Source organism: Sminthopsis crassicaudata, chromosome 1 (genome assembly GCF_048593235.1).
Source record: "Sminthopsis crassicaudata isolate SCR6 chromosome 1, ASM4859323v1, whole genome shotgun sequence".
Lineage (NCBI taxonomy): Eukaryota > Metazoa > Chordata > Mammalia > Dasyuromorphia > Dasyuridae > Sminthopsis > Sminthopsis crassicaudata.
The window spans coordinates 431,458,578-431,485,638 of NC_133617.1; the positions used below are offsets into that span (position 1 = coordinate 431,458,578).

Sequence of the window (27,061 nt, forward strand, 5' to 3'; positions counted from 1 at the left end):
TCACCTGCGCGTGCGCACAAGGCCGCTCGTCTCCCGGACAGCTTTCACCCCGGACGGGCTGAATGTGGAGTCCCTGGCCGGAAGTGCAGCTGCGGCAGGTTCCGGCGGCTGGGAAGGTGTTGGAATGGAAGAGGTTCCGCAGGGTGAGTCCGGGAGAGGGAGCGCTGCGTGTTGCAGGCGGACAAGATTTTTAACAGAGGTTCTGTTCCCTTCAGATTGCCCCGGAACCAGCAGTGCCCAGGCGGGCAAAGGGTCCTCATGTCAGGGATGCCCGAACCAGCGTCTGTGCGCCTCCGGGGCTGGCGCCGCCCCCGACCCGGGTGAGGACTGCGCGAGGGGGACTGGGGGGGGGGGGCGTGGAGGGAGAGGGAAGAGAGGGAGCGGGGAAAGAAGGTTGTGGAACAGAGAGGAGAGGGCGGGCTCTGGAGGAAGACGGGAAAAGAGGGGGTCGAAGGAGGGGATTGGCAGGTCCCCGAGAAAAGAGAGGAGTTAGGGGAGCGCTGTCAGGAATAAAAGGCTAGATTTTGGAAAAGAAAAGGAGGGGTGTAAGAGACCGAGGGGCTGGGAAGGTTTAGCTTGTGACCCAGGACAGGATTTGGAATTTGTAGTATTATGCCCCACCCACCACACACGCACGAGCACACGCAGCTTGCATATTTTTTACCCCTTTAGATTATGCCTTCCTCGAGGGCAGCTACTTTTTTGTATCCTCATCGCGTAAAAGAGAATGAATGAAATGTTTCTTAAACCCTTACCATGTGCACGCATTAAGTATGTAATGGACACGTGATGTACACTAACGGAAGGTCCCTGATGAGGGGCATGGACGCACCCCTGCTCCCAGTCCTGAGCCTTAGACTAGGCACTTTTAAAAATCGGCCCGAGAAATGTAGCGCTGGAGAGCTGGCAGACAAGGAGGAGCGCTTGTTTCTACGGTATAACAACCTAAAATGTTTTCTGCAGCAATAGAGGAAATCCAAGAAAAAATGAGAACTGTGAAACACAAAATCTTGGTCCTGTCTGGGAAAGGCGGCGTTGGCAAAAGCACGTTCAGTGCTCATCTTGCTCACGGCCTAGCAGAAGATGAAAGCAAACAGGTGGGAAGCTTTTGGAAAAACTCCCAAGATACATTTTGTGGCTTGAGTTATTGATTAGAAGCTTTGCACCCTTTACATCTCAAAGATCATAAAGGAAACAAGCAAGTCTGGTCTATTGCAGTCTTTTATGTTTTAATGGACCAGCAGAGGGAGCTAGAGTTAGAAAGCTGATCTATGTTATGAATATTGTACTAAGAGTATACATATGTAATGAAAATGAGGAACAAGAAACTAATTTTGAACACATAAAAAGAGTTTAGAAACTAGAGCCAGAACTATTCCGTTTTGGAATGGAAACATGATTTTCAAGAATGACCACCGCCTTTTCAAAGATTTGCAAAAAAAAAAAAAAAATTATTGACTATTTTATTGTCTTTAAGACATTGGAATTAGAAAGTCTTTTGAGGCTGTTTCTAATTCACTCTGAAGAGTTTCTGCAGCAGGTCTCCTTACTGACCTGGTCATTGCTTACTCATAGGACACCAGGAAAACTTAGGCAGATGCAAAGTTCAGTCAGACTCAGGTACCTTTTACAAGGGTCTGAATAGTTGGGGTAAGCCCAAAATCACCTTAGGACTAGAATAAGGTCCAAAATAGCTTCTGCAGTCAGTAAGGCATATAGGGAACCCTGTTTCATTTTCTTTAATATTTCTTTATTTGTATAGATGTGGAAGGTGAATGTAGTTAATTATAAGAATCTTCCAAATTGACTGTCACTTCTTGATTCTTCCTCCCTTACCTCCTGCTTTACATAGTATGTTTGTACATTTTATTATGTAAATAACCTGATTCATCCATCATTTCTAGATTGCTTTGCTGGATATTGATATTTGTGGACCATCAATTCCCAAAATGATGGGACTAGAGGGAGAACAGGTATGACTTCAATAGAATTGTGAATTTAGTATGTGCCTCTTTATGTGAATGTATTAAATCTGATAAATTTTGCTTAATAATTTGTCTTTTAAAATATTTTTAGTTTGAGATTTTTCAATATCTAATTTAATATATTTCTTCCATGTTTAAGAGTTATATATTGTAACAAAAATAAAAGCAAAGGAAAAAAGGTTTTTTAGCAAAATCTGAATTTGGCATGATGTGTAATGTTCTACATTCAGAGTTCCTGACCTCTGCAAAAGAGGGAGGAAATTGCATTTTCTCATTTCTTCAGGGAGAAGCTTAATCATTAAAATTATACAGCCTTCAGTTTAAGTTTGGTTCCTATTTCCATTTACAGTAGCCATTGTTTTCTTGGTTCTGCTAACTTCACTTTTCATCAGTTCCTACAATAAGTCTTCTCAATGCTTTTCTGTATACACATTTCTCATTTCTTCCATTATACCATAATGATAGTCCATTATATTCATATATCATAGTTTATTTAAACATTTCCAATTGATAGACATTTACTTTATAATTCTTTGCCATCATTTAAAAGTCCTTCATTGAATAATTTGGTACATGTGGGTCCTTTCTGAATTTGACCCCTCTGGAATACTTGGCAGTAGTTTGGTATGGGTATTTTACTTCCTTTATTAGTGTATTTCTGAATTACTTTCTAGAACAGTGAGGTCAATTCACAATTCCACCAACAATGTATTAGGATACCTGCTTTACCATAGTTCCATTTAAATTGACTTCCCATCATTTGTGATCTTTGACATTAACTTTCTCTTTAAAAACAATTTCTCTATCCGAAATTTATTCTAAAGGAGCCAGCTAACTAAAAGTGGTAAATTTTGTAAATCCATTTTTTACTTATTTTTTTTATTAAAGCTTTTTATTGACAAAACCATATACATGGGTAATTTTTCCATATTGACCTTTGCAAAACCTTCTGTTCCAACTTTTCTCCTCCTTCCACCCACCCCTCCCCTAGATGGCAGGTAATCCAATACATGTTAAATATGTTAAATACAATATATGTATTGTAAATCCATTTTATTAAAAAAAAATCCCAAAAGGCTATTTGGGAGTGTTCAGAAGAGATTACTAAAGGGGAAAAAACAATGTAGTACTGACTTAAAACCCACAGCTTTGATTAGGAAGTTGGATTAGGATTTTCAAGGAGGTTATACTAGAAATGAGAGGCTTATGTCCTAATGATATTTTAAAAAGCTTCAAGACTCAGAACTGGACCTGTACATATCTTGAGAAAAATTAATGAGAAACCAATGCCTCCTTTCTGACCAGCAGGAAATAGAGAAAAAAATACCTTACTAGAAAGTCAGTTAAAACCAGAAATTGTGATAGGCTACCAGAGGTTTTGATGTAAGCCTAGAAAAGATGCAACAGGGAGCAGTTTTGACACTGAATTAGTGAGAATAAATGTGAAGAATCCTGAAAAGGCTGTCAGTTTCAAAAGACATATTAAAGAATCATGAGTTTTCCTATTTAATTTTCTTAAATTTGAAGAATTATCATTAAATTTGTTGCTTTTTAAAATTAAATTTAATAACTTAAAAGATAATATTTTTGTACAGATTAGAAACTTGAAAATTTGTGATTACATAGAAGTAATCACAGTCCTGATCTATGAAAAGGCTGCTGCCTATTCAAACCACAACTTTCTCTACTTAGCAGTAGCAAAGGGTAGCTGTTAAATGGAATTAATGTTTTAAGTGTTAACAACTTCCAATCTGTATAAAAGCTTAGTTGTGCATAAATTAATTTAGTGGGTAATCTTTTGTTTTAAAATGAAATATCATATTGTTGAAATATGGGAGTTGTTGCTCTTTTCATTTTGGTGCTCCCATTATGTTCTTACAGAGCTTTGTTCTTACCACAATCCACAGGAAAAAGGAAAAAAACTTTCTCCTTTATGCTGCTCCAGTCTCTTTCTACATTATCTGTTATAATTTCTCTTCACTTCCTTCACTGTACTATTTTTGTCTAGTTTAATATGTAACTAACATTTACCACCAGGCTGAGAAGATCCAAAGCTTGAGATTATTATTTACATTAGATTCATTTAGCCAACTTCCTCACATCTAACCCCTAGTTATACAAAAAAACAATTTTTAGGCCATTCATTAAAAAAAATCAAAGGACCTTTTCCCATCCTCTGTTATTAGTCTGCTATCTTTCTGCTACCATCCTCTCCCCTTCATCCACCTCTCCTCCTTAGCTTTCTTCATTGCACAACTTGTCCCCTCCATGAAGCCTTTTCTGTTAGTTATTTGTGCCTCCTCTTCACCCCCAATGACTTTATCTTTTCCTTTTTTAAAAAACTTTTTATGTATTATATATGTCATTTTGTGTATATACATGTCCCCTCCATGGAGCCTTTTCTATTAGCTATTTGTGCCAGTTTTGATTCCATCTTATTTTCTTCCCTTTTTTAGCTTGTGAGTTCTTTAGGCTTTGCTGGCTCATTTTTGTTTTCAGGCTTATGACACTCTTAACATCCCATCCCATCCCTTTTTAAAAGAATTATATAGTAGCAGTTTCATTGCTGTGTAATGATTTTTGCATTTTTACAATAAGTTTACTGTCCCAACACATAAATTGCTTTTTAAAAATAATGTTTTAGACACTTTACTTGTATTTGAATTTACTTGTATTTTTCACACCCTCCTTTATTATCCCTCAAGTTCATACTCTATTGAAATTTGGGGGGGGGGGGGAGTTTATGATACTAGTACTAAAATAGAGAAGTGATCTTAATTCAGAACTTCCCTTCAATGAAGCATCTTGCAAGGTATCTATGCTTGCCCATCCTGTGAATTTCTCATTTCTCTTAAAAGTTAACTGCAAAAATCCTACTCCTCTGTGCCAGCATGTCATGGAGGGGACCTGGCTTCTTGAAGGCTATACCAGAAGAACTCACATTCTGACAGATTCCACCATGTTGGAAATACTTCAAGAATGGGCCCAGGAATAGACATAGTCTATTTTCTATCCCAAAAAGGCCCATCATCTATAACCTAGCTACCACCTGGTAGTGAAATTTTTTTTGGCCATGATAACCCATGACTTTGGGGAAAATGAAGCTACTATTCTATGGAAATGTATTATATGTCACAATGTGTATAATTCATTCACAAAAATGATTCTCATTTGTTCAGGTTCATCAAAGTGGTTCTGGATGGTCTCCAGTGGTAAGTTTTTATTTACATCTACTTTGTTTTTGTGATAATTTGTCATGTTGCATTTACAGGTAAATATATATATTATACAAACACATATATATTTTATATATATGTGTTTGTATGTATAACAGAAAAGGCTAAGTATCTGCCTATTTGACAACATTTTTTCAGAACTTAGCTATTCATTTATTTTTAACTATTTTTATTGTAGTGGCAACAGAATAATCTATAATGGAATTCAGTTCAACAAATAGCAGAGCACTTTTTGAACTTTAGAGGTCTGTGTAAATGTTAGTTATTGCTAGCAATACTACTGAAAAAGTGTAATCATTTTTCTCCTTAAAAAATTTACATTCTATTGGGATGGATTACTTACTTGATTATAAAAGAAAAGGGAATAAGCATTTATATAATGTCTACAATGTATCTAGCATTGTGCTAAGCAATTTTAAAAAAAGCAATATCTCATTTGATCCTTATGACAACCTTGCTACATACTTTTTGTTAGCTTTATTTTATAGTTTAGGGAACTTAGGCAAACAGAGGTTTTTTGATTTGCCCAAGGTCACACATATAGTAAGTTTCTGAGACTGGATTTGAACTTGGGTCTTCCTGATTCCAGACCTAGTCCTCTATTCTGTGTGCCACTGCTGCCCTCTGTTGAGTTAGATATTTGTATTAAGTAATTAGGAGAACAAGGGGGGGAAATCAGAAAAAATCTATAGGAATAGTTATGAAGGGAGAGGCCCTGATCATTTGAAGGGAGAAGGAGGAAGATTGGCTTACATAACAAGTAGTTCCTGAAGTGAAATCATGAGTTTTATGAAAGGTAGAGAAGATAAGAGTTTGTTCAAGGTGTAAGGGAAAGATGCTTTGTGCAATTGAATGGAAGCAGAAGATACCCTGTTGAATTCTTACTGTTCTGCTATCACATAGAGAAGTAAAACTACTAAATGACATGATGGAATATGTGGCTATTCTGTGACTACTAATGTACTTTGGGGAAATCTGTCCTTCATTATCAGTTTTATGGGGCAGAAGTAAAATATGCTTCTTTTCCCCATCTGACTGGAATGTTGAGAAATAATGTTAAATAGGGCTGAAGATGTAGATTGGATCCTAATTGGGGAAGGTCTTAAATACTAGGCAGAAGTTCATATTTTCTCTTAGATATAGTAGGGAGCCATTGAAGTTTTTTGAACAAAGGATTTATATAATGCTACCTTAGGAACATCACTTTGGCAGCACTGTGTGAAAGATAAATCATATATCAATTAAGTATCTTACAGTAGTCAAGGGAAGTTGTGATAAGGGCCTGAATTACAGCGGCAGCAATGTGAGTTTATCTAACATGACAAAACATGGAACAGTTCAGCAGAAAGTGAATCAACAGAACTTGGCAACTATTTGGATGTTGTGAAAGAAAGAGTCAGGAATGCTTTTAACATCATAGAAATCTGAGGGGAACATTCAGGAGGAAAGTTCCTTCTATGTGCAAATCCATATCTGCAAGAAACTGAAATTCTAATGGAGGGAGATAATACATATATATATAATATACATATATAATACTAATACATGGAGAGTGGTTAACTATAAAGAAATATGAGAGGGAGAGCACTGGTAGTTGGGGGAATCAGAAAAAGCTTAAGCTATATCTAGAAAAACTGCAGCCATCTTATAAAGCACAAGTAAAGAAGGAAGTATATTGCAGGCATAGGATATGGCTAATGCAAAGGGATGATGATGGAAGAGGGGGCCCAATTGATCATATGACAGAGTGCTGGTGAAACAAGGGCTTTAGAAGCTAAATGGGACTATTAATTTTATCCTGGGGATAATAGGGTAGCACTCAAGAAGATTGAGTAGGGAGGAGAGTGCGGCAGTCAGTTCCGTGTATGCTTAGGGAAAAATCTCTGGCAACAGTGCAGCGTTGGGGAGCCTGGAATGGGGAGAGATTGAAGTAAGGAGACCAGATAGGAAGCTTTTGCTATCTAGGGTGAAGGCCTGAATTAAGGAAGATGGAAGGCAATGTTGATCCTGGAGGAAAGTCAAGAAGGAAGAAAGGTTCTTTGTTGCAACATGAAGAACTCAAGAGAAATAAGATTGGAATGGAAGAGTGGTGGATTTAGTGGGAATTTTGGTGAGTTTAATTTGTGATACATGAAATTTGAAGTGCTGACAGAATCCAGGTGGAGGACATAAGATCATAGATTTATAGCTAGGAAGGGCATTAGGAGTTCATATAGTCCAAGTCCCTCATTTTCAGATGAAGGAAATAAGACCTGAAATAGCTATATTTGTGAACCAGGACTTAAAATAAAAAGTGTTCTGACTTCAGATGCATGCTTTCCACTATACCATATGTCCAGACTTAAGTCAATTTAAGATGTAGGATTCTAATCAGAAGAGAGATTAGGACTATATGAACAAGTTCACATAACTTTATCCCTGGAAAATGGTGGAATCACTGAAAGGATTGCCAGAACCCAAGATAGAACTTTAGGGCATACTCTTCCTGAAGGTAGCGGGAGCTAGATAATGATACAGAAAAGGAGAGTTTGCAAGTACCTTTTCTGCTCTTTTTTTGTTTTTTGTTTTTCCCCCAGTAAAGTATTTCTCCTGTGATTATTTCTTTTTGCCTGTTCCCTTTGTAGTATGTTGAAGAAAATCTTGGTGTGATGTCAGTAGGCTTCTTGCTTGGCAGTCTTGATGATGCTGTTATCTGGCGGGGACCAAAAAAAAATGGTTTGCACCTAAGTCTTTAAACATTTTGGCTTATTATTTCAGAACACACTGTGGCTCTCAGTTGATACACATATCTTATTAAACTCAGTTATAATTATCTAAGTATTTATTTCCCTTGCTTTGTCATTGCATTTAGTTTAGTTTAAATATAAAGAACTAATGACTGTGAATTTTTGTTTACGAATCTACTTGCATTAAATATCATTTGTAAGAATTTTACTCCTTAAAACACGTATGAGTTTGACATTTATGTATGGCTCAAGAGGCATATTTAGCTTTAGAGGTAGGAACGTAAGCTGTGTAATCAGGAGCATCCCTACATTATTTTCATTTAGTGGGATTTTATTGTAATGAAGGAACAAATGTTATTTACATGAAATACAATGCCATATCTTTTTTTTTTTTTTTTTTTTTTGTAATCAAAGTCATAAAGGTGGGAATGCTTTACCTTCTCTTTTTTCTCTTTCTAAGGTATGATCAAGCAGTTTCTCCGTGATGTAGATTGGGGAGAGATTGACTACCTCATTGTAGATACCCCACCTGGCACTTCAGATGAACATCTATCCATAGTCCAATATCTCAGTGCAGCACACATAGATGGAGCAGTAATAATCACTACTCCTCAGGTGAGACTAATGCCATTTTTATTTTCTAAAAGCTATGTACTAACATTAAACATGGCTCTGAAGCAATGTAAAGAATATTGGATTTGGAGTCAGTGGGTGTGAGTTCAACTCTTAGCCCTTCCAATTTATGTGCTTGGGCAAGTCACTTGATCTCTCAGGGACTTGGTTTCCTCATCTATAAAATGAGAGGTTTGGATTCGAGGACCTCTAAAGTTCCTTCTAGTTCAAAATCTATGTGGGTGGGCAGAAAATTTTTGCCCAACAATCTAAAATAGGCCAAAAAAGTTATAATGTCCTATTTCCCCTAGTGTTTTTTTCTAGTTTAGCAATCTTATATGGAAATTAAGTAATCATTAGTTCTTAGTATATCTTTTGAACTTTTTTTATACACTAAGCAAACAAAAACTATAAATTCTGGGTGATAATAAACTGATTGATTATCTAGTCATTTTCTTTACTATGGAGTTATACTGTAGTTCCTTTCATTACTTCTGAAAACTGGCTGTATTCCTTTGATAGGAAGTATCACTACAGGATGTTCGAAAAGAAATCAACTTTTGTCATAAAGTGAAATTGCCAATAATTGGTATAGTAGAGAACATGAGTGGCTTCATATGCCCCAAATGTAAGGTAAGAAGTGTACTTTTAAAATTCCTGTTGTTGCTATATGTTTTTTAAAAAATCTTTCACAACTGAAGAAATAAGTTTATAAGAATCTTTCTTCATAGTGCTGACTCTGATTTCTATAATTTCAGAAAGTAGGTCTACAAATTTATTATGGATTTCATGGACAAATTGCGTTAATTTAGCATATTAAATGTCCAACAAAGGCTATTTCAGAGATGATGTATCCTATTTACAAGAGTAGTCACTTAATATGCTTTTAAAACTTAATGTTTTTAATTCCATTTATGTTCTAACTTTCTTTATAGAATGAATCGCAAATATTTCCTCCAACAACAGGGGGCGCAGAGGTAATGTGCCAAGATTTAAAAATCCCCCTCCTAGGTAAAGTGCCTCTGGATCCACAAATAGGTGAGTGGTTCTACAAGTATGTGAAATAACTATAATGTCTTAAAATAGGTCAGATGTGTTTATAGATGAATTACTCCATTATGTACTTCAAAGCAAACCCTTTATTTTATAAAATCACTAGAACTAAGAGAACAGAAATGTCACGTTCTATTCATGTGCTTAAATTTGACTTTTTTTCCAAGGTAAAAGTTGTGATAAAGGACAATCCTTTTTGACTGAAGTGCCTGATTCACCAGCTACGTTAGCATACAGAAATATAATCCAAAGTAAGTATTTTTAAAAATATGTTCATAATTATCTCGTTAAAGGTATTTCTCTTTGGTTCACAGTTCTGTCCTGTGATACCTTAACTAAATGAGTGTTTTGTCCAGAGTATCCCAAAATTTAGAGTATATAATGTAGATCCTCCAACCATGTGATAATAACCAGTTGTTGAGCCAGAAATGAAAAGGCCTTTTTTGTGTAGAGACAGAATTAGCTATGGAATAAAACTTTTAGTATAGTTATCTCCTTGTAAATAGTTATCCCTAGTAAAGTGTGATAAATGTGTAAGCCAAAAAAAATTATAGGAAATCAGTAGTAGTGGATTCTATGTTGTATTAAGGCTTATATGAATATTTCTTTCCCTAGGAATTCAAGACTTTTGTGACATACATAGTTCAAAAGAAGAAAAGCTGATTAGCTGCTGAAAAATTAATTTTTATGGACCCTAGCTATAATCATAAGCAATCTGAGAAATGGACCAATAGTATGTATAATAAAAATGTCTAATCAATTGCAGGGATAAGAGTTAGAAATTCAAAAGTCTAACCTGGTTTTGAAATCACTTTTTAAGGACACTTTAATCAGCTAATTTTGATACACATTTTATTAGGATATAAGTTAATATAAGGCACTGTATTTACAGATAAGCCATTTAAAAAAAATAAACATCTTTCCTCCTCTAAAACTTGACTTCTGATACTTATTTCAAGCAATATACAAAACAGTCATCACTTAAATTCTTCCTAAATAGCAACAGCAGCAGCATGCAGTTGGAGAACTTTTCATCTAATTTCCTCAACTCACTCTCAAAAAAAAATTAGTCTGTAGGGAAAACAAATTTCAATTGATATATTCAACTTTTTTTTTTTTTTTTAACAATCTGTCATTTTCATGGTATGGATATTTCTTCCACCTATTAGATTGCATCAATTTGTACCTTAATATAAGGTGTATAATAGTTGCAGCTTATGTTTTCCTTGGATTTTCTAAGATCAAAGTTTACTAGGTAGAGGGGAAAGAGAGGTAAGCTTTAACAAACATTGTCAGCTTTTGAATATTGCTGCTATTTGTAAAACTGCTCAACAGTTTCACAATTACTATTATGCTTTTAATCAAGAAAATCCAACAAGTGGTTATTTATATGGCACTTATGTGCCATACATTGGGGAAGATACAGAAAAGGAGTATACTATCTGGTTTGGACAATGACACTATTTTGAATTTATTTAAAATATATTCTCCTTTGATCCTCAGAACATATCATGTAATATCTTCATTTTTCCTGAAAGGAAGCTTATTCTTTATAATAATAAATAGTTTAATTCAGATTTGAACCAATCATCTTAGTCCAGCACTTTTCCATTATTCCATCAAGAAGTCAAAGGATAGTATATAAGTATCAAATAAAGTGGTACTTATTTAATATGAATTCATATGAGGACAGTATAATACGAACAGTTAAGAAAAGCTTCAGTGGGATGGAAGGATGTGGATTAAATGAAATGCAAGTCAAGAAGTATGCATAGCTTGTTCAAGGTACAATAAGACCAGAAAGATTGACTAGATAAATGGAGCCAAATTACATAAATAGTGGATCACAAATGCTAATTTAAGTGTTAGAACCTTATTCTGGAGGTAATGAAGGGCCTCTGCTTCTCATTTAATGTTTGTGTATTTCCATTCTCTCTAGACCAGGCTTTTGAAATTCATCTTGACACTCCTGTAAAATAGAAACTATGTTGATGTTTTATTACTATTTCTGTATAGAAAGAAATAAAATTTAAGCATAAAACATTTAATAACTTTACCAATAGTTCATTACTTACAAATTAAGAAAGATTACTTATCCACAGGGCTGTGTGTTAATTAGCTTCACCATAAAACATTATAGTTTGGAAATATAAAATAAGATATTCCCATACCTAATTTCTTCAAAATTTAAAAGCAACTTAAAATTAGCTATATTTATCAGAAGATACTAATCTTATTAAGTTTGGGGTTTCATATTTCCTTCTTATTAGTACTTAAATCTTTTGAACTAAGAATGCTAGCTTGACTTACATGCAAACTAAAAAACTTAAGGTATGATATGTGGTTACATGAAGTAGCTCTTTCAAATATACTTCAGGGGCTTTGGCACAAACTCAAGATATATAACTACCTCTAACTTACTCTCTGAAATACTGCCTGGGATAGAAACCTCGATGTGACTTTAGTGATACTTTTTTGTCCTCCTATTTTACAGTGAATGTATCCATATAGATTAGCGGTTTGGAGGGAGATGCCAGCAATCACAAGTGCCTGTTCAGGAAAAAAGAAAAAAGTATTTTTATTTTTAAAAAAATCCTAAGGTTTTTTTTCACTTCAGCCACTTTGATCTGATCTTAATCTATTCTCATTCTGTTTTTAAGAAGAATATGAAATGCGGTTTGATTATACTATTAATATTTTGTTTCAACATTAGATAAACCTGATCTTCGCAGTAAATAAGCTAATCTTAAATTATTTATTATCTTAAATTATGTTTAAGTAATTTGATTTCTGCAAATAATGTGCTTAGTAGAGACAGGATGCAGCTTTAAAATGGTATTTCAAAACCCCACAGCTCCTGTGACTACTTGATTTAAGAAGATAACAAAAGTTTTGAGTGAAGATGGTAATGACTTACTAGCCACTTAAGCTTCAGGGAGAATAAGGTGCTAAAGAAGAATACAGTCCAGATCAATGGACAGATAATTAGACCAAGCCAGAAGATTCTAGCTTCAGCTTCTGTTCCAGTTGAATTATTTAAAGACACCTGTTAAGAATAAGTGGTTCGAGTTAAAATGTGATATGTTGTGGTTTGTGTTGATTTTACTTGTACTATTCACAATATGCATGTACCAGAAAAGAGGCAGTAGGAATACATCTTGTGCAGGGCAGGAATCAAGACAGGTACAAATCCTGGAACAAACCAATATAAAAATTTAACAATTTTTAGTTTCTCCTTAACTCAATTCTTAATACCTTTTTGGCTTCAAAAATCCAATGACTTTTTCCATCTTCATCTATCTGGTTCCACCAGCGTAAGCCAACCATGAGTCTTCCTGTCACATTCTAATGAAAATGGACAAATTAACTATAAGATGCAATTTTCCTTTAACTCACTATGTATGTTATTACAAACATACCACACAGAAAGAGTTAACCCCCTTTAATGGCAGGTAAAATGTAAGTAATGTAAATTAATAACTGTCATGGGGACAGGAAAGGAAGGGAGGTTCAAACATGCTATTTTCTTTAAATTAGTTTTAGTGATACCTGATTTTAAGTTTTTTTAAAAAAAGGTGATAAAGTCTGACCTATCTATTATTTCAGGATAACTTCTAAAATAGGAGAGACACAGAATCACCCAGAATCTGACAGATAACAAAACTTCCATCTGAGCTAAAGTTTATAAATAAGATACTTTTATTTGTTGCCATTAGTAAAGAAGTAAATGCTTTAACTTTTCCACCAGCTTTTGGTAATAATTTCCATATCCTTAAATAACTAATTAGCAATTTTGACCAAAGTAATACTTTTTAGGGCTGAACCTAGGGAAGGCTTGGGATCTGGCGCACACTGTCTATGGGACCTGAGGCAAGTCACTTAATTTCAGCACCCTGGGCAGCTCTCTAACCATCCCACATTGATAGAAGGTGCTTCCTCATCCTACCATTCCCTTTTCAGTAAAATCTCAGGTGTAATCTATATCTTTGTCCAAATTGATCAAAAAGTCACAAGCAGCCAATAAGAATTATAAAATTATTGGAAACAAATCCATTGCTGGTGCAAGATTTGCCTTACCTTGACAGACCAAAAGTCAAAGGACAGAAGAAGAAGAATAGTGACAAAACAGGCAACAAAGCTTTTGCTGAACCAGTCACAGAACAAGTAGGTAATGATAGCACTCACTCGGAAAAATAGGTGGAAAAAGGTGGCCAGTGGATGCCTAGGAAAATAATCCAAAACACTTACTAGCTTTAATAGGTAAATATGAAAACATCATTTGTTAATACAGAATTGCAAAATCTATTTCTGAATTTTTATCATTCAAATGTAGACAATTCATTCCTTAATATTTTATGACAGCTAGAAATTTAGACTATAGATTTTATGGAAAAACACTAAATGTCTAAATAAATAGCATTATTGATATTAATGTATCTTTTGTTTTAATTGACTTTGAAAGTTGATATCTTTTGTTTCAAATGCCCCCATAGTATCTTTTGTTTTTACATTGCCTAGATTTTCCCCATGCTTCTACTCCTCCTCCCTCCCAATGAGTTATCCCTTTTCTACAGAAAGTTTAGAAAAGGAAGAAAAGGGGAAAAAATTTCAGCAAAATTGATTCATCAAAAGAAAGTTGAAATTATGTACAATGTTCCATACATATCTAACTGTCGAAAAACAAAATTAAAGGAAGGTATCCTCTCATATCTCTCTTTGAAGTCAAGCTTGTTTATTATAATTTTGAATGCTCCTTTTTCAGGTTTTTTTTTCTTTTATGCTTATTCTGTTTGCATATATTCATTTTGTATATATATTTTTTCTTTTTAAAAAATAACTGATCCTGAGCCTTCAAAATAGATGCTTCAGAATAGGATTTATTTAAAAGCTAAACCATCATTTTTTCTCAGCCAGAGTATGATTATTCATTATTTTGAACAAAGAAAATAGTGAGTCATTAAGAAAAAATTTCAAATGAAGATCAGTCTTCTCTCCCTCCCACTCTCTTCTGAGAAAGCAAGAAAAAGAAAACCTCCTACAAATAGACATAGCAAAATGAAAAAAATCCCATTTTCTATGACCAGAAAAAAAAATATGGCTCATTTTGGACTCTGTCCATCATTCATTATCGGAAGGTAGGTAAGATGTTTTATTATGATTCTTTTGGAATTGTGATTAGTCATTGTAGTGATCAGTGCTCTTAAATCTTTAAAAGATGTATGTCTTTACCATGTTGCTATTATTATAGAAATTGTTTTCCTAGTTCTGCTCACTTAACTCTATATCATTCATACAAGTTTTCCCAGGTTTCTCTGAAATCATCCTCATTGTCATTTCTTACAGTGCAATAGTATTTCATAATATTCATAAATCATAACTTGTTCACTCTTTTGTCAGTTAATGGCTACCCCTTCATTGTCTGATTCTTTACCAGCACATAAAAAGCAGCTATTGGAAATATTTTCATACACATGACTTCTTTCTTTCTATGATCTCTTAGGAGTTTGCATCTAATAAGTGGTTTCATTGGATCAAAGGGTTTTATAGCTTTGGAGGCATAATTCCAAATTGCTTCCCAGAATAATTAGACCAATTCTCTGCTGTTCTAGCCATGCACTAATATACCTATTTTCTCACAGCCCCTCCAACATCTGTTGTTTTCCTTTGTTGTCAACTTTGCATTCGTGTGATAGCTGTAAAGAGAGATCTTATGACTAAAGATCCTCCCACCTCTTATCAATGTGGAAATGACTTCTTTATGCAAATTTAAACCTCTTACCTATGCATCTTGTAAATGAGACCTTTTTCAGAGAAACTTGCTACAAGAAGTTTTCTCCCATTATTTTCTCTTCTAATTTTAGCTTCACTGGAAGTTTTGATATTAAAAAATGTTCTAATTCTACATAATTAAAATCGCCAATTTTATCTTCTATCTCTAACCCTTGTTTGGTCCCCTATTCATACATCTAATAGGTAATGTTTTTCTTGCTCTTCACATTTGTTTATCATGCTACCTTGACTTAATGCCACTGTTTGAACATAATTCTTGTATCCATTTGGAGCTTCGTATATGAGATGAAATCTTGGTAAGTGGTGTGAAATATAAACACTATCTGTAGTTTCTTTCTTCCAAGCTGCTTTACAATTTTCCCCTTCGTTTTAGTCAAAAAGTGAGTTCTTGCCCTAATTGTTGGAATCTTTAGGCTTATCAAACACTAAGCTACTGTGCTTTTACTTCTTTATATTGTATACATCATAATGTGTCGTTGATCAAATTCTGTGTTTCTTTACTAGCACCAAATGTTTTTATGTAAACAGGCAAAGTAAAAAATCCAATCTATCAACAACCATTTGAAAATGCAAAAAAGTCAAAGCAATTCTAAAGTTTTACCTCACAACCATTGTTGACAAAAATGATAAAAAAGGAAAAAAATGTTCATTGTTGGAGGGGTTTCTAGAAGTTGAGTGTAATCTTTGTTGATGAAGCTGTGAATTGTTTTAAGCTATTCTGGAAAGCAATTTAGAACTATATACCCCCCAAATCACTGAACTGGATACCCTTCGCCCAAGTGATGATGGAATCTGGATGCAGATCAAAGCATATTATTTTCACTTTTTTTTTTCATGGTTTTTTTAACCTTTTTTTCTGTTTTTTTTTCACAAAATGATTAATGTGGAAATATGTTTAACATGATTGTACATGTGTAACTTACATCAGATTGACTGTCATCTTGGGGAAAGGAAAGGAAAACAAATTTGGATCTCAAAATCTTAATTAAAAATGAATATTGAAAACTATCTCTACATGTAACTAGAAAAAATAAGATATACTATTTACATGGAAAAATAAAAATTGAATTCTCACAATTTTTGGCAGTTCTCTTGTCTTTCTAAGCTGACCTTGAAATATATATCAAATGCTTAAATACTAGATAGTGAGACTTTAGTCAACCCTTATTTGATTTAAATGTTCATTAGATCAAATGAGGATTGACTCCAAGGCCTTTTTTGTTCTATTCTTGTTAATTCTTCCTACTGCATTGTTTCTTGCTTTAATTTGTACAGTATATTAAGGATTATAAGATCATAAAAACAGGTTTAAAAGGGCCCTTAGAGGACATCAAATTCTACACCCTCTTTTTACATAAAAACAAATAGGCTTAGAGGAGTTATTTAAATAACTATTAATTTTTGATCTACCCTATTTCCTTTCATTTCTATTATAATCTAACCTCTGAAAAGATCAATCAGCCATGGCTGAGGGCATGGCTGACAGATTTCATCTAGCTTTCAAGGCACATGCTCATTCATTAGGTTGGGTGGGATCCCACCCAATTGGGAAATCTAATTTTTGTTCAGAGTATAAACAGAATCCAGTCTGTATGAGCTTTTGCCTGAAGGAAGAATCCCCTGTCCTTGATTACCATTAAGAGTTTAGGGCAGCCCAGTTCATGAAAAAGAAAAATAGCCAGACAGATCATGGAAATGTCTTGCAGCTGCTGAGTTTCATAATCAAGCCTCATTCTCAGGAGCAGCTGAAAACTTTTAACCCACCTCCTCATTAAATTATACCAATCAGGATTGAGTTTTACGTGCCAGGGGAGTTCCCCTTCAAAAGGGATTTCAAGGGTCTTTCTTAGACTGGTTACTGGGAGAACTCCCTGATCATCAATTTATTAATTGCTGGCTAGCTTAATTAATAAATTGATTATTAATTACCCAGAAACAGTGCCTCTTGGGGATTTTTGAAGTGTTAAGTATCTGAAGCCAGATTTAAACTCAGGTCCTCCTGACTTCAGAGCTGTTACTCTATCCACTGTGCCATCTAGCTGCCCCTCAGAAGTTTGCCAGTTTGGTAAAACCCTATGGTTATTTCCTTCAAAATGGTGCTTTTAAATACATAAGATAAAACACAATATTTTAATGGAAACCAATTATATGGAAATGTAGTTATACATATGTGGAATATTATATATACACAACAAGAACCTCTACTTTACTTTAAGATTCCAAAGTGCAGACCAATGGTTGTAGAAATGGTTTCCTTACCCTACGCCAGTGAAATCACAAATTGGAACCAAAAAGGGAAATGATAACAACAGAAATAAATAAGATAGTTATTTAAGAACATTTAAGTTCTTTCAGAATAGATCATATTAAACATTCTTTAGGATCAATTTGTATCTCCCCTGATCTCTAGAATCTGCTTTTTCATGCTGATATATCTTGTATTAGTAAAGTTTGTATACCCAAGAGGTTTAAGCATTTTCCCTGCTTTCACAAAAAAGGATATTGTGCTAAGACAGAAGCAAAATCTTACAAGTCAATCTTTTTTTTTTTTTTTTTTTTTTTTTTTTTTAATGTGTTTCTTCACAGAAGGGAGTAGATTTGATTCTCAGCACTGCAGAAATGCATAGGTTTTAACTTGTAAAGGGAAGAAGGACAGAGCTTTCTTAGGACAAGGCTTTCCTTCTTTTTTTTTTTTTTTTTTTTTTTTTTTTTAACATATTCTCTGCCCTATTCCTCAAAGTAAAGTGAGTTATTCACTCTTATTTATAGAGTACAATCTAAACTCAGCCTGGCTATCTTCTGCTATCTCCTCCATACCTACCTCTTCACCACACCATCTTTCTTTTAATTTTTTCCCCCAGGGGAGCCTTCCCTTTTTTACCAATAAGAATTCATCACTTTCCTTATAACAAATTACTAACAAAATAATTTGTTATAAATTTTAAGTTATGAGCCAAGCAATTCATCCCTATTTGACCAGCTTAGTATGTCAACATCTAAATGTGGGGACAGATGTTGAAAGGGGGAAATGAAATCTCTTAATTAAATCACTGTCAAGGTTGACAACATTATGTTTGTTTCTCCACTTTTAAAACAAATGTTATTTTCTCCAGAGGCTGAGTTACTTGACTAATGAAGAATAGTGTTACAGTCCTAAATACTGTAGGAAAAAAAATGCTATTGTACCTAGCTATCATAATAAAGGAAAATACAAAGTTAGTTGCCCCTTCAGAAATCAGCTGCTCCCTCTAATTCAGCAAAGCAGGTTTATGTTTTAAAGATATATTAAATGTAAGAGAATCAATATTCATCAAGACCAAAAAAATTCTGTATCCTTAAATTAGAAATAACAGAAATCAGATTATAATGGACAAACTTATGCCATATCTCCACTGTTATTATTAATGATTTTTATTGTGTTGACTCAAAGAATTTAGTCAAACAATATAATTGACTAATTTTTTTACACAACTGTCCTGTTTGAATTGATTAAATTTATTCTTGCATTGTGTAGCTGTGGCCTAGATTCCATTTTCCTTCTTACATTTTACTTGTCATACCTCCTCATTCTACTTCCTCCTTCCAAATTAGGAGAAATGTTCTATTTCTGACCTACGTGGTACTCCTAAGTAGGTGACATAAATGACTACTCATACTTTTTCACTAAAGATCATAATAATAAAGATTTGGGCATGGAAATGAGTAAAAGCTGTGCTCCCTTTTTAATCATCATACATTATTTTTCTTACTTGTTTCTGTACTTTATTTTAAAGTGACATCTTGTTTTTAGTGCCTGTGGTAATTCTCTTGGCAGGTAAATGAATAAAACTTATACAAGTCAATTAAAGGGAAACAAACAGATTTGGTTTGATCAATCTTTTCTTTATGTTAACGCTAGACCCTGCAATCATTCTAATGTCTTCTATGAGTGAGGGATAGGGAAGTACTAATCTAGTAAAGACTTCAACTATGAAGTTGTATGGTAGCACAAAGCCAAATCTTTTATTCATCTGACCAATATTAATACATTAATATAGTGACTTCAAAACATAACATGCCATAGAAGTATGATGGTACTCAAGTACATAGACTCATTAGAGTAGTTACAGAAGCAAGAGGATACCTTAAATGATTTGTTTCAAATAAGGACTGACTTGTGCACAAGTAAACAAAATAAATAGAAATTTTTAAATGGGATTAAAAAAGGATAGGACATCTTATAGAGCTGCAGTCTATCATTTTACTTTAGGGGAGTGGGCTTTAAGGAGGAACCTGAACATAATTAAGATAACTCATTTTTATAGATTCATCAGGAATTTATTAAATACCTATATGTGTGGGCTTTGGAAGCTTTTGACCCACAAGCTAAAGGGCTACACATTTTCTTCAGTCCCTCTAGCTCTCCAAAAAAAAAAAAAAAAAGGCTCATACATTAAGGTAAGGGTTAAGTACAGCTTAACACAGAATTAGAAATGGAGAAACCTGAAAAAAAAATTAAAAACTAACAATGAAGAATGCTAATCCATAACACCCCTATTTGATGGCTTTCCCCTACCTGTCTCTCTGCTATAACTGGGTATGCAAACCAATACATGGATTCTGCTTTGGACCCACTCAGGAATTTGCTTCCTGCAAGCAAAATCTTTGCTAGCACACCCAAACCTGCTATAATATGCAATGAAATAAGCAAAGCCTGGAGAAGAGACCAAAATGCTATAGAAGAAGGGAAATCAGGGTCCCTGCTGACTACAGGGGCCTGTAGGTTAGCAAATCTTGGGATTTAATAAAAAAGACTCTGTCCTGAACATCCAACTCAAACTCCACCAACCTCACAAAAGACAGCAGGTACTGACTGATTCAGCACAAGCAAGGAAGTAAAGAATAAAAGTAGGAAGCCACTGTACATGGCTGCATTGAAAAGGAACAGCTACTTAGAAACTGGAAGATGAATGGATGTCCATCAGTTGGAGAATGGTTGGGTAAATTGTGGTATATGAAGGTTATGGAATATTATTGCTCGGTAAGAAATGACCAGCAGGAGGAATACAGAGAGGCTTGGAGAGACTTAAATCAACTGATGCTGAGTGAAATGAGCAGAAACAGAAGATCACTGTACACTTCAACAACAATACTGTATGAGGATGTATTCTGATGGAAGTGGAAATCTTCAACATAAAGAAAAACCAACTCACTTCCAGTTGATCAATGATGGACAGAGGTAGCTACACCCAGAGAAGAAACACTGGGAAGTGAATGTAAATTGTTAGCACTAATATCTGTCTGCCCAGGTTACATGTACCTTCGGATTCTAATGTTTATTGTGCAACAAGAAAATGATATTCACACACATGTATTGTACCTAGACTATATTGTAACACATGTAAAATGTATGGGATTGCCTGTCATCGGAGGGGGGGATAATTTGGAAAAATGAATACAAGGGATAATATTATAAAATATATATATATATATATAATAAAAAATTAAAAAAAAATTATAAAATTAATAAAAAAAAAAAAAAGAAAAGGAACAGCTACTGAATTAAAATCTGGAAGAAAGTGGTATTGATTCTAAACATATCTAGTTCTGAACTTCCAGAAGATACTAAGGGCAGAGTTAGTCTCTGAAACTAGTGAAAAGCGAATTCTTCACATGGGAGGAGGCTGAGGCAGCAGCAGCAAATGGGTAAGAATCAGAAAGTTAGTGATAAGAAGGCTAAAAGCCCAAAAAATTTTAAGAAGAAAATGCAATTAAAAAACCAAAGAGATGAAATAATAGAGAAGATGCTAAAATGAAAATATTTGCCTATCAAAACTTTCAAAGGATTATAAAATCTTCTAAATAAATATTTTTAAACAAAGGAAATTGAACCATGAAGCAAAAACCCTATGAATTCCCAACAGAACATGAAACCTTAGCACAACGTTTCAGAATGGCTCAAGAAGGAACTCAGAATCTTGAATAAACTTAGAAAAGAACAAAATGGCAGAATTTATGGCTTGTACAGCAGAAAAAATTAGCAAAAAAAAAATTGTGGTAAATCTCTCCAAGAAGTGAAAAAGAAAACAAGAGATTAGGAAAGGAAAAAAAAAAAAGACTGAAATGAAGGATGATCTACAAAAAAAGAGAATCAAAAAGCAAATATATTAAAAGAACACATGATCTCTCTAGAAGAAAAAGCTACTGATCTCAAAGTGAAACTGAAGAGAGACAATTTCAGGATCATGGAACCTCCTAGAAGAACAAGACAAGTTGAAAAACTTGATCATCACAATGTAAGAAGTCATACACACACACACACACACAAAAAAAAAATACCCAAAACTTCTGAGTACAGAAAACAAAGTACCAATTAAAATAATCCACAAGTCTCCTTCCAATAAAACAATAAAAATAAAAACTTAGGCATTGAAGTCCAAAATGCAAAGAGCACTGTGCTAGAGAGAGAAATAAAGAGATTAGTAAAGCAAAGTCTTTATCTACCAAGACATTACAATCCAGTAGAAAACAACCCTATCTTAGCTTTCAGTTTAGATCATAAACTCCTTCCCTCTCATTTCATGCACTCCATAAACATTAAATCGAAATTAATTTTTTTTAATCAACAAATTTTTTTTAAAATCATCAACAAAACAATCATTGAGCATAATATATATTCTTTTTTAACATGAAAATGTTCTTGGGAGAAAAGACCAGTTCATGGGGGGGTAGGGGGAAAAAGTTAATTCTGGGCTATTTCCTTCAAGATTTGATTTTGTAGTAGAAAGACTTATTGGATCAGGGCCCTGAGTCCAGTTCCTGACTGAATAGGAATTATATTCAGATTCTTACCCCAAATTCATTTTATTTCTGTTTTCAGGCTCTTATCATATGTTTTACTCACTGATCCTGTGACTAGATAAATTATAGCTTGGGTTCATAAACTTTTTCCACTTAGGATCCTTTTTCACATAAGAAATTATTAATCGATCCTGGGTATATAGTTACATGTACCTATATATTTACTGATAATAAATCATAATTTCATGACTCCCAACATTCAGTTACAAGATTACAAATGGGGTCATGAACCACGGTATAAAAAACTGGGGATTATGGATTCTTCTATTTCATTCCAGGTTATGTGCTCTAAACAACCACACTCCACTGGCATTTATATACTCTTTAATATTTCTAGCACCCAAACTATTCCTTGTCTTTCCCTTCCCAGCACTGCCCCACCTACTACACAGTCATTCATACTTGAGTGAAAATTAGTTTCATCTGATTACATTCTAACTAACAGGAAAAGAACAGGAGTTTCTGTGCAGAGGCACTCTTGGTGCATCAAACATGGCAGGGTGTGGGAGGTGGGGAAGGGTATCTGGGTAAAAGTTTATTATGGGGAATGTTGGGTAGTACAGAATTATATGAGCGTGTTAGGTGGCTAGAGAGCAGGGACAAGTGAACACCAGGAAGAGAGAAGAAAAATCAAAATCAGACCAAAATCAGAGGCAGTATGCTACAATGGACTAAATTGGGACTTAGAGTTGGAAAACTTAGGTTTAAATGTCAACTCTGCCATTTATTACCTGGGTGACCTTAAGCAAAGCATTTCCGATTCCTGGGACTTCAGTTTCCAGAATATGAATATTTTCATATAATGGAAATTCCCAACAAGTCTATAAAATTAATTATGGAAATAAGTTTCCACAAAATGAATGGGTTGGAACTAATTCTTTAATCCTATAACCTCAAGAACCTTCAGAGTTTATTTAGTCCAATTCTATGTCCTATTTATATTTATCCAAATCCTAAACTCTAAAAAAGTCACAAATATGGCTACTGATAATTATAGTGATAATTATAGTGATGGGGAAGGTATCATAAAATAAAGCATTTTATTCCATAAAGTGGTAGGAAGTTTGCCTGCTGAACCAAAAGAAACTTGTTTCTTGTAATTTACATCTATTCTAGCTCTGCCCTTTGGAGGCAAGTAGAATACATTTAATCCTTCTAAGAAAGAAGAGAGAGTAATAAGTAACAAAGGAAAAAAATTTGCCTGTTCACCAAAAAAAATCTTGCTTTCTCATTTGTAAAAGCTGAATGGAAACATTTTTCTTCCTTTTGAAAATAAGGCCCAGGAGAGAAGAGAATAGCAGATAGGTGGTAAGCTACTTATCCCACCAGCAGAAAGTCTGCAAGAACAAACTGGATGCTCTAACCTTGGTTGGGCCTTCTAACCCTCTGTGATTTGAAGGAGAATCCACTCCTTGAATTGGAGTCAAGATCCTTCCCCTCTATTTGAAGATATTCCTTAAGAAATCTTCCCTAATTCTCCTTCATTCCCTTTATTAACTTTTCTAATACCTGCCAAACTGATGAGGTAAAGGTTCAAATATAGTTGTATTTAGATAATAGAACAAATGAGATAGTAAATGGATTTGGAGTAGAAGGGAGGGAATGGAAAGTATTTTCACTGACCTATAAGAAGGTACCCAACATCTAACAGTTACCCCATCTTCCAGATGGCTTAGCTTCCACAGTTTATTTCATATTTAGTAAACACAATATAAAGGGAAGTTAAACCAAAAGCTATGCAAAGAGTTAATTTCATAATATGCAATATCTTTAATCAACGAGAACTGAAATTTCTTTAGTTCCTTGATTCTGTGGGTTGTTTTCCTTAGTAATCATGAATGTTCCTTAAAATGAAATAATCTGATCTCTAACTTCTAACATTGTTACATTTATATATTTTTAAATAGTCTTCTTTAAGGTTAAGAAAAAAGTGACTGATTTATTCCCCAAAGTCAAAAATCTATGCAAATTGACTAAAACCTGCCAGGTCTGATAAAATTTAATCCTATTTCAATAAAACAGTGGCCTTCTAAAAGAGAAAAAAGAATGATCACCTGATATTATTTCCTTTCCATATTTTCTTTTATACTGTGCCTTCTGTATAAGAAGATATTAAATCACTCCCATTAGGGAAGGCACTTTGATTTATTTCTATTGCAGCAATTTTCCCACTGAGGACATTCACACTCTGGAACCTACTTCTCTTGATCAATATTTTGATTTGTTGATACCGCCAGCTAGAGTTAGAAGTGCCCCTTTTAGCCACAGGACAGAATTTTAGACTTTGGACAGGACCTTATAAATCATCTAATAATCATTTTGTAGAAAAAGAAATTAGGGCTTAGAAAAGTGAAATAATTTTCCCAAAGTCATAAAAATACATAGTTTATGACTCAGTTCTAAAGTCTGGAATGTCTAACCCTAAATAAGGATAGAAAATAGAAAGTATTTCTATTTTCCATCTTAATTGCAATGTGAGTTATAAAAGTTTGTCTACTCTTTATAGTATCTCTACTGCTATTACCATTTTATACTTAAGGCTCAGGAAAGGCAATGACTTCTCCCAAATCAAACAACGATTACTATCACATAGCTAGAACTAAAATTCCTAAACTAGGAAATACTACGTGAATTTACCTGATTTTAGCTTTCCTCAATGCTAATTCCTCTTCATTTCCAAAATCAAGAGACACATCCTCTGTGTCATCCACCAGGGACTAGGAGAAAACAAAAACAAAGAAAGCCATTGCTATAGTTAAAAGAATGTTGGATTCAGAGCCGAAATCAATCTATGTGACCATGAGCAAATCCTTTAAGTTTTCTGAGCCCTTTTCCTCAACTGTAAAATGAAGAAGCTAAACTAAATGACCTTTAAGATTCCTTTCCTCTCTAAATTGGGGTCCTAGTCTGTTATATCCTTTTGAACTGTATCATCTGTCCCATACCACATTAGTCCACAATTGTTTAAGTACACTGCCCTTTGTCTTAAATTTCTTCTGGCCTCTCATAAGGAATAAAGAATAGAAATCATAGAGGGAGCTATATGTGGGTAAGTGTGTATGTATATGTATATGTGTGTGGATATATATCTTTATATATACACTTATATTTGTTTATTTACACATCCACACACATATAATAAATATATACATGTATACATATGTATATGCAAATACATATACTTATAATAACCACATACACATATGTATAATACATACATATATACATACATGTGTGTGAGAGAGAGATTTAGAGCTAGAAGGAACTTTAGTAAAGATCATGGAGCTCAATCTCTTCATTTTACAGATGAGGAAACTGATGTCCAGAGAAGTGGCCACTTGCCCAAAGTCACATATAAGCTTCTAGTGTCTTTCCTAACTCTTAGTCCAATGCTTTATCTGTTCTATCATCCTGTCTCCAGACGGAGTTACCACAATGACAAGCACATACATATATTCGGTGTGCTTTTTCTAGTAAAAGCTTATTCTGTTAGAATTGCAAATTGTCCCACTTTACTGTTGAGTTCAGTATCTTTTTTCATAGTCAACTCTCAGCCCCATCACCCTCCCTGACTACTCCTCTGTGAACTGCCCCTTATCTACTTGAAACCATTAATCCCCCCTCCCCACATAATGTCATTGTCCTCTTTGAAAAAGAAGGATGAGCAACAACAGTCCTATTGTACCCCAAGCCTTCTTTTTTCCTTCCCTTATCATCAGTCAGCCAACAAGCAAGTATTAAGTGAAATGCCTACTATAAGCCAGACATGCCTTCAGTATGGGCTCAGCCCCTCCCATTTCCCTCTACCCCACCCCTTCCCATCCTTCTCCCGAAAAAGACTGAGCCCTCCCTTTGCCTTTTCCTCCAGCCTCTCCCTTTTTTCTCCTCCCACCTTACCTCTCCCACGCCTCCCCTTCTACCCCAGCTCCAGCACCTCTCATCCCTTTTCTTCCAGCCCATCTTCTCCCGTTAGTCCCTCCTCCCTCCATCTCCCCTCCCAATCCTTCACTCCTCTAGCTAGCACTAGCCAGCCCTACCTCCAGCCCCTCACATCATCCCTTTCTCGCTTTCCAGCCCCCCACCATTTCTCAACCTGGACCCTCCTATTTTTCGTCCCTCCAAGCCACAACAATCTCCTCCCTCTCCCTCACTCCCACACCGCCAATCCCTCGAGGCCCCTCCTATCACTCTCTCATTTCCCAGGGCGGAGGCGACCCCATTCTCCCATCACCTCACCTGCTTCATCTTCCCACCTGGCCACCTTGGGCCAGCCCACTGCGCAACGAGGTTAAGGCCTGTTTTGTTTTGTTTTTTTTTAATTTCTCTTGATGTCCGGCCGCCACAGGGCAGTAGGGTCAGGGGCATAGGCTGATTGAAATGGAGGTGAGGGGCAGCGCGTTGAGCTCAGTCTGCGAAGGTACCAGTTGCTAAGAGGCCGCCCTCCACACCACAGAGCGCAGGCGCAGGATTGGCTGCCCAGCGCACTGGCGACCTGGGCTGGGGGCGGGGCCTTGGAGAGAAGGGCTAAATAGCAAAGAGTGACTGACCAATGAGATGTTGCGGGAAAGGTGTATACTGACTGAGACCGGCGGGTGATACTATTGTCTAGGTGAGGATGAGGCTTTGGGGAGTCACAGAATCACTCTCAAAAATGTGGGGGAATCACAGAGGGGGCGGTTTTATTGTAGTTTGTCTGTCTTTCTAGAAGAGCACCGTAACATCGGGGAAGATAAGGTCATGACTTGCAGGTGAACTGGATTTTAGTGACTCTGCCAAGTCACCAGCTTCAGATCCAGTGGCGACATATAGATCGATGCCA

General features: G+C 35.1%; 2 protein-coding genes across 4 annotated transcripts; one reads left to right on the forward strand and one right to left on the reverse strand.

Annotated features, from left to right (window-relative positions):
- On the forward strand, positions 1–10,546 carry NUBP1 (NUBP iron-sulfur cluster assembly factor 1, cytosolic). Its single transcript, XM_074280542.1, has 11 exons — positions 1–143; positions 216–320; positions 964–1,097; positions 1,905–1,973; positions 5,165–5,197; positions 7,846–7,936; positions 8,408–8,562; positions 9,082–9,192; positions 9,495–9,597; positions 9,780–9,863; positions 10,228–10,546. Exons 1-11 carry the CDS (start codon positions 125–127, stop codon positions 10,284–10,286), a joined length of 963 nt encoding a protein of 320 aa, XP_074136643.1. The 5' UTR covers positions 1–124; the 3' UTR covers positions 10,287–10,546.
- Positions 7,759–26,693, reverse strand: TVP23A (trans-golgi network vesicle protein 23 homolog A). 3 transcript variants are annotated; one of them, XM_074280539.1, is made up of 8 exons: positions 26,479–26,693; positions 24,880–24,959; positions 13,798–13,834; positions 12,868–12,957; positions 12,530–12,658; positions 12,034–12,162; positions 11,485–11,581; positions 7,759–7,913 (listed from the first exon to the last, which is right to left on the reverse strand). In XM_074280539.1, the coding sequence occupies exons 1-7, from the start codon at positions 26,605–26,607 to the stop codon at positions 11,522–11,524; spliced, it is 654 nt and encodes a 217-aa protein (XP_074136640.1). In that variant the 5' UTR covers positions 26,608–26,693; the 3' UTR covers positions 7,759–7,913; positions 11,485–11,521. The 3 variants fall into 3 exon arrangements, with proteins under 3 accessions (XP_074136640.1, XP_074136639.1, XP_074136642.1); XM_074280538.1 differs by having other exon boundaries at positions 13,690–13,834; XM_074280541.1 differs by lacking the exon at positions 12,530–12,658 and having other exon boundaries at positions 13,690–13,834.
- Positions 26,694–27,061: the final 368 nt, after the last annotated feature.